General features: G+C 39.8%; 1 protein-coding gene across 1 annotated transcript in view; it reads right to left on the bottom strand.

Annotated features, from left to right (window-relative positions):
- Positions 1–2,097: 2,097 nt before the first annotated feature.
- Positions 2,098–8,419, bottom strand: part of rasef (RAS and EF-hand domain containing) — a 37,387-nt gene continuing 31,065 nt past the window's right edge. Inside the window, exons 14-18 of the mRNA XM_088335078.1 lie at positions 6,952–7,033; positions 6,730–6,844; positions 6,443–6,550; positions 4,199–4,275; positions 2,098–2,629 (exon numbers count right to left, since the gene is read on the bottom strand). Of these exons, the coding sequence (XP_088191204.1) occupies positions 2,527–2,629; positions 4,199–4,275; positions 6,443–6,550; positions 6,730–6,844; positions 6,952–7,033 (485 nt within the window). The 3' untranslated portion in view covers positions 2,098–2,526. The remainder of the gene's footprint in view (positions 2,630–4,198; positions 4,276–6,442; positions 6,551–6,729; positions 6,845–6,951; positions 7,034–8,419) is intronic.

Below are 8,419 nucleotides of genomic sequence, written 5' to 3'. Positions count from 1 at the left end.
GCCATTCGTGACGGCGCCGGAGAAACGATTCAATTTGAATCATGTACAAACAAACAAACAATTGAATCATGTACAAACAAAATATTTATGTTTCAATAAGTGGAGTGTTAATAAAATGGGGGAAAATAATTTCTGATACTGATATAACCAGGTAAAACTAATTTTAAGTTACCTGTCCAAATGAATGTTGTGCCATCTCACCTTTCCCACTCTCTCTCCTGCAGTTGACTTGCTGCTGCTCGCTCCTGAAACTTTATTTATAGCAGGGAGAGAGTGTTGCTATACTTACCCACCGCCACCATTCCAGACTCAGAAACCAATGGCTTCTGAAGCCACGGTACCCCAGATAAAAACAGTAACAAAATACTACAGGGTGTTCCAAAATGTTTGATCCCATTTTGTAGGCCAGTAATTTTTAATGTTTTTGTTGGGATTACCTCAAATTTTAAAAATTTGTGTGCAGGTGTGCAAGTTTTTGTGTGTAACATTTCGCAATTCAGTCACCGAGGACAGTACAATGTCCCGTCACAAATTTTCTAAGCAGGTACAATCTACAAAATAAGAACCAGAGAGGATAGTTATGCTTTAAAAAAATGCTGACTCTGATTGCAACAACAAAGTAATTCCATAAATAACAATTCAGCGGTTCACCGAGTCTTTTGTAGAAGGGATTAAATATGCACATATAGATGATAGTTCATGTATTTTTCCCTGATTATTCAAATCAGTATTGTTTTTTTGTTTTTTGCCGCTAAGAGGTGCTAGGTAATACAGCATGTCCCTTTAAGCAGTGCAATTTTTCAAAGTGATTCTTGTTGTGACTTTGTTCCCCCAATCCCAAAACAAATACATTATTAAATGCCATTAACATTGGTGCTTTAGTGTCCCCAATTTATCTACTCCCTCCCTGGATTCGCCCACCTGTTGTCTGACAAATGAACGGTCCCGCCTCATCGCTCGCGTGAAAATATCAACAGATGGAGGACAGACGTGCACATCATTATCATTATCATCATCACTGGTGCAAAATGAACATATGTTAGTGAAAAGAACCTTGATGACGCTAACAGGAAAACAGTCAAGGGGAGAAACCCCCCCCCGTCTTTTTTTAACGATTCAAAATGGTAAGCGGGTTTCACTGTCTAGTTCTTTTTGGGTGCAGTTTTTGGGGCATTATTAGAGGCATGCTGGGATATAAGGAACCAATTGGTGAGGGGCACTAACAGAGTCAGTGACCCCTGTCGAATCAGACCACTTGGTCAGCTCAATTGAGTCCTTTCCGCTCGGTTGGCTTGAAGTTGGCGCATGACAACCCACGGGCCACAACGAGAGCATCTGTTGCCCACAAACTCTTCTTGCAGAAAAAACAAAAGCTAAATTAGGCTCCAATGACTTCAGGAGTACTGGGTTTGTTTCAGGAAGACCCACTGTTTACCCAAAAGGAATGACGATGATAAACAAATACCAGCTGTGTGTGGTTCATATTTGATTTAGTCCCACATGCTCTTTGATGATCTCTTAAAACGATGGGGGACGAATGATTACCGATAATCAGGTATTGGTAATGGTACTCATACAGTCATACTGTCACGGTTGCCATGGCGCCCAATTGGCCCCGCCTGTGTGGCGCCATCAGCAGCTCATTGACAGATTGGCTTCCCTTCTATTCAAGCACAGTGCTCTCACTCTCCCTTTGTCAGTCCGTCAACAAACCTCTGCCCCGCAAGACGTGGGTTTTGACTCTGTCCGATTTTCTGTCTGCGTTTCCTGTCCGGTATTGTTCCCGTCTAGTTTGTCCAGTTTAATTTTGATATCGCGTTTCAATATCAATCCTGTCTGTTCCTTCTTGTCTGGTATCGACCCCTTCTGCCCGATATCTGGGAAGTGCCCAGAGGAAACACACGCAAGCACGGGGAGAACATGCAAACTATGCACAGAAAGCCTGGTAGCTGAGTGGTTAGCGCGTTCGCAGCACAGTTCTGAGGTCTTCACTGTCCTAGTATGTCGAAAATAAAAAGCAGGCAGTACCACATTGCTTTTAGAAAATAGATAAGATTTTTTTTATTCGTTTTCAAAAACACCATAAATATATAAGAAGCCGCCATCAAAGACAGCAGTAATGACAAAAACAAAAATATATGTTTGTCACTTGACTGAATCATCACTAGTATTAGTGTAACACTGTTAGGGCAACAATCATTAACAGTCACTTGAATCCTTTTTTAAAGATAAAAATTTGGTCCTGTTCTACGAAATAGGAGCTTGGGCTAAAGCTAAAAAGTGCAGAATATGAGGGCAAATAAGCAAAGAGCAAGACGCCCCCCAAAAATAAACCCTAGGCTAAAACGTTTTGTCCATTGAGGAATCCCCCCCACCCCCAGATGACAAATGTTGCAGTTGTCTCGATGTGCTCTGCAATGCTTCACATGTTTCCACTTCACTACGTGTTTGTTCTTTTGTTGCTTGATTAAAAACGAAAAAAGAAATCCAGGCACAAGAAGTTTCAATCCAGACCCGACGAGTTGCTCAGTTGCAACAGGAGAAGTTGGGCTTTTTTCTGGGCGCGTCCAAATTGGGCAGTGACTGGTACTGACTGGACTGGTCCAGCTTGGCGTGCTTGGTCAATTCCCTGAGTAGAAACACAACAAATACTTGATTTGAGCTGTTTAATCTAAAAGTTTTCATTTAGGACTTAAATCCCACAAGCGTTTTATTAGAAATTTTGTTGTCTCGAAGAAGTTTATTCTGCTTGTTTCTGTTTTTACTGTTGGACACCTGCAGAGGACAATGTATTGGATGCAAGTCATTCCTCACAGTTGCTTGCTATTTTGACACTGTTTAAAATCAGTGGACAGAAACCCCTGGGCTGCACAACGGTACCGGGCCGTGGGTTGTTTAGTAACGGGCCGAACAGAAAGAAAAAAAAGTGACCTTATTTTTGTTTTGTTTATTCGTGTATACATGCATTTTTTTTTTACCAAAATAAAACTCGCGTTATACACAAGGTTTTACAGTTGTAAATCATTGTATCCGAGCAATAATTGATTAGTTGACAAATACCACTGATCACAATTGTTATGTCATGGTTGCCGTGGCGCCCAATTGTTCCCCGCCGTGTGTCACCAGGTTCTGTCACGGTTGCAACGGCGTCCAATTGGCCCCGCCCACTGACACCAGCTGAAACGCGTTGACAGATTGCTGCCGGACTATTTAAATGCGGTTTTGCGAGTTGTCTGGGGTCAGAGCGTCTGCTAAAATCCTGCTAGACTCTTTGTGTTTTGCCACGTCCTGTGAATTTGCCTGTGTTTGATCCTGTTTTATTTTCGTGCCCGATCGGTTTGATTTTGACCACTCTTTTGTTCGTATTTCAATCCACTTCCGCGACCATCGATCCCCTGATCGAGTGTGCACGCATTCCTCCTCTTCCCAATAAATTGTGAGTAACGTTACGCTATTGGGTTCTCCTTCATGTTTCCTGTCCTGGTTTGTGACATGCCAGGCATTGGATGCAACGGGAATCTAACCCGGATCACAGTAGTGAGAGCGCCAAATTCTAACTGTTAGGATTGTGAAAATAGGAAAAGGCATAACATTTCGTCTCATCATCACACTACTTTTAATCACAGTGCCACAGCATACAACGTTGTAATGGAGCAAAATGGAAAATAGTTCAGCCAAAACAACATTGTACAACGTGGTGCTCTGAGTAAAAATAGTGTGATGATAAGATAACATCTAATGCCTTTTCATCTGTCATCTAAATCCTTAGTTGTCTAGTGATTACACAGTGGACTGAGCCTTATTATTATCGTTACTTATTTTGTTATTGGGCCTGGCAGTGAGAATATTGTCAGCCTGGTTTACATTATTGTCACAATCAGCCAATAATGTTGCTGTTCAATGATGACCACACTCTGTGGGGGCTATTTAGGTGCCAAAAGTGGATACCTGGTGGCCATTTTTGGGTACCCTGATCTAAGGGGTGTGGTTTGAGAATCAAGAAACTGAAGCCTTGCTGAATGGTTTATTTGTGAGGATCCAGGTGGGAGTTGCGACCGACAGCATGTTCTCATATTCTATTTGTAGATTAGCTGATTTTCTGGCTTTTTATTAGTATTAACTTTTTGGGGAAATAGAAAGAAGGAGGCATTGCTAATGGTCTGTGTATTTACACAATGGAAGGCGGCAAAAGGCTCACCTGGCAAGATGCAGAACGGCTTCCATGATGTTGGAGCCCTCCTTAGCGCTCGTTTCACAGAATAATGTGTTGTAAGTCTGTTTAGGATTAAAAAAAGGTTATTTACAGGATTTATACTTTACACAATACATCTATGAAATGTTGAAATGTGAGACTACATAAATGGTCACAATTAAATAAAATTTTCACTTATAAACCTATTATTCCATTAATTCATTTATTCTTCCCTTTTTTAGTAAAAAGTATTACAACTCATGATTAGTCTTTACAATAGTGTTTCCCAACCTTTTTTGGACTCAAGACAGACATTTTCCCATTAAAAGATCTCGAGGTACACAAATTAATTCCCTGCACCAGTTTCATGTCTGCTTTATCAGGCTTAAATTGTCATGTTTTTTTTCTTATCATTTGTGGTTACAGTGGCTCAGATGATAATTTTGTTGATTCATTTTGTTTTTTATTTTTGGTACAATTTTGGATTTTACTAAGATAAGATAATCCTTTATTCATCCCACAATGGGGAAATTAATTTTGTTACAGCAGTAAGACAATGAATAATTAATAACAGCTAAGAATATCAACAGGACAAACAAGTATTTAGAATAATAATAATAAAAAAAAGATAATAAAAACTAATAATAAAACAAAACAAATAAAAACTAAAAATAACAACAAAAACCTGCTGTTCAAGTTTTATTATGGCCATTTTTTTCTTGTTTTTCTGGAAAGCTTGCATGTACTTGAAGTGAGTATAATTTAACGGCCAGTGAAACAACCCTTTTTATTACATTCCCGCTATTTAAGTATTTTTATTTTTATAAAATCAGCAAAACTATGTGGGAAGTTATTTATTTATTTTATTTAGTTTGCCATGCAATTTTAAAGTTTCATTAAATAAAATAAGATGTTAAATATACTGCATTAGCAGATAATTTGTATGAAAAACAAAAAAATAAAATCCGAATGTTATAGTGGCTCAGAAACCATGTCGAGCAATGGCATGCTTTTTTCCAAAAAGAAGCTTGAGCAATTTCCTGCGACACACTGGTTAAAAAACACTGCTCTAAACCGTTTCAACTTTGGTTTTAGGTAGAAGTTGTTGGGATTCATTATTACTGGCCGGACACAGTCTGGACAAAGGACTGGTGTGAAGCTGGGACTTTCCACTGACTTGGGTTTTGTTTTCATCTGCGTCTACCCCTTTGGTATATTAATGGTTGTCAGCCAGCCATTTTGTCAGCGCATTTGTGAAACCTTCACAGCTTCGTTCTGTACTCACAAACCCAGGCTAGTCTGTTTCACTTGTTTTATTGTAACAAAAACCTTAAAGGAACTGTTACTCTAGCGCTTGTTTTTACCTGTCTAGTCTCGTAACCCGGATGTTGATTCAAGGGGGAAAAAGTAAATCCTCTTTCAACGTTTACTACATTTAGTATGCTTTTAATATACTAATTTCTATCAGAGAGCCCAAAACAAAAAAAAGATTTTCATTATAGTGTGTTGTACGCACAATTTCTAGTCTCAACTGTGCTAGATGATCAAAACAGCATTTGTAAAATATAAGAGAAGGAGCACAATCCCTCCATTTGTATCTGTTTCAAGAGGGAGCCATTTTGCAGCTCGCTGTCGACAAAATAAGACATCACAGATTCTCAGTTTGTGACTGACACATGACCAATTCACCAAGTGGGATTAAAATGACTATGTGATGTGTATGGATGTCAGAAAAGTAGAATATTGTGTTAAAGTTCTTATGTTATTTTTTATATTGCAATAGAAAAATAGTATACTCTGGATTTATTCCTAAACAACTGAAATATTGCAAGACTTGTTCTAATACTTTTGATTATAGCAAAAACTCAAACATCCTATCTGTAAACATTAGAGTATCGTGAAAAACTATACTAGTAGGCTGTAAACCATACAAAGCGACAATACTATAATAAAATATTTACAATATTTTAGTTGATTAAAAATGAATTGAGAATCTGTTAATTTGTTATACAACCATTTAACAGAAAGAAAAACCTTGTGACAATATTATAATTCTCTGAGACGGTCCTGTAATTTTCAATTGACGGGAAGTTGTTAGGATCCAGCCCACCACTGCCCTCAAAGCCAAACAAGAAGCTAGTCAGACATTAAACCGGACTGTGGTAAAGAAAAGGTTGGGGACCACTGTATTAATGGCATTTTTGGGCTTCCATTCTCTTGTTCACTGTATATTAACACGAAGATCATCACCATGGCCAGTTTCTCGCCATAGCTTGTGGGCACACAGTTGTCGGCCCCTTGCCTGAGGTCGCACTTATTACCAACCAGCATGATGGGGATGTCCTCCTGAGAGATCTCCTACACGCACAAACACACGAATGAACAGCAAACACCACGAATCACATCAAACACAACAACATCAGAGTTCCTCGATTAAACTCACATTTCTGCTGCTTGTGAGAAAAGAGAGAAAAAAGGCTGACATAGGAATCCAAACCCAAAGAAAGGAAGCTGAAAGTCAGAAGTTTGCTAGTTACCTCGATGGTGTCCACCCACTCTCTAACGTTGAGGAAGCTCCTCTCACACGTCACGTCGTACAGCAGCAGAACGCCGTTGGCGCGCCGGAAGTACGACTTGGCGATGCTGCGGAATCTGGGCACAAGGCGACGCTCGTGAAAGTCAAAAAGACCGATAGCGTTTTTTTCCCACACTTAAAAGTCCCTGAATCCCTGCACGGGCGTTGGCAGCAATGCACGTACCTCTCCTGCCCGGCCGTGTCCCAGATTTGAAGTAGAATGGGCTCGCCATCCACCATGAGCGTCTTCATCTGGAAATCCACGCCTGAAAAACAGTTGTTTGATTGCAGATGTTGGGTCGGATTATGAATAGTCTATCCCTCGCTGTATCATCGCGGTTTACTTTTCAAGTCAGTCATGTTTTTTCGTATAGCCCTTAATCACAAAGAGTTGCAAAGGGCTACAGACTATTATTACGCCATCCCCTGATCTAAAACCTACAGGAGAGCAAGGAAAAACGCAAAAACTTCAACATAAGGAAAATGAAGAAACCTTGAGAGGTAATCCCCCTTCCAGGATGACCAGGCTGCAATGGCAGTTGCAATAACAAATAATACACAGATATTGTCAGCATGGAATGTAGGTTATTCATATGCTAGAGAATAGAAGTGTGTTTTAAGACAGGATTTAAACAGTTCCACTGAGGTTGCAGATCGAATCTCAGGGGGAAGAGCATTCCTCAAGATTTTCATCATGCATTGTGTTCTGCATTCTGAGTCTTGCGTCAATAATGTACTTGTACAAAAAACAGCTTGATGAATCTACATTAAAAAGCCAATCTTTTTCAATTTCAAGTGTCTCTAAAAGCCATCATGTCACAAAACGCTCTGGACCGACTGTGGACGGGTACAAAAGGCAGAGGAAGATACTTTCTATTGCCATCAAAATTGGACTTCTAAAAGCAGTTTTCGATAACATCCACATAATGGTGACAACAAGTAAAGTTGATAGATTTGAAATGTTCATAATTAATCTTATTAATATATTTTGAGATACGGCCAGCCAGATAAAACTGGCAAAAATATAATGATAATATATCATCACACTAATAACATAAGTGCATAATTTATTTGTATTTCTATATTTTAGTGTTTCCTCATTTAGGGGTACCACACTGGTAGGGTGTGTGGTTCAATGGCTGAAAATCCTGAGGCCAGCTGCGGGCATCCCTATCAGTGTGGACAAGCCTCCCTCAGGTCTCAGCTCCCATTTCTTACATGGCTAGTCTGTGCCTTGATATAATCTTATTCTATCTCTATCACTACTTATTTTGTTATTATTGTATTTTAACAATTGTATGTGAATGTGTATGAGATGTTTTGGGTTGTTGGGGGAGTCGGGATTTCACTGTCTTGTTGTATGCTGAATGCTTTTATACAGCACTTTGAGTGTCATTTTTACGCCTGATAAGTGGTTTGATTTGGGGCGGCACGGCGGCTGATTGGTTAGCGCGTCCGCGGCACAGTTCTGAGGTTATGGGTTCAAATCCAGCTACCAACCTTTCTGTGCGGAGTTTGCATGTTCTCCCCATATCTGCGTGGGTTTCCTACGGGCATTCCGGTTCCCTCCCACATTCCAAAAACATGCCGGTTGAAATTGATCCTATGTGTGAATGAGGGAGTGAATGCTTGTTTCTGTGTGCCTTGCGACT

The sequence above is a fragment of the Urocampus carinirostris genome, chromosome 5 (genome assembly GCF_059441175.1).
Source record: "Urocampus carinirostris isolate Australia breed hairy pipefish chromosome 5, RoL_Ucar_1.0, whole genome shotgun sequence".
In the NCBI taxonomy this organism is placed as follows: Eukaryota; Metazoa; Chordata; class Actinopteri; order Syngnathiformes; family Syngnathidae; genus Urocampus; species Urocampus carinirostris.
This window is presented reverse-complemented; position numbering and strand designations above follow the sequence as displayed.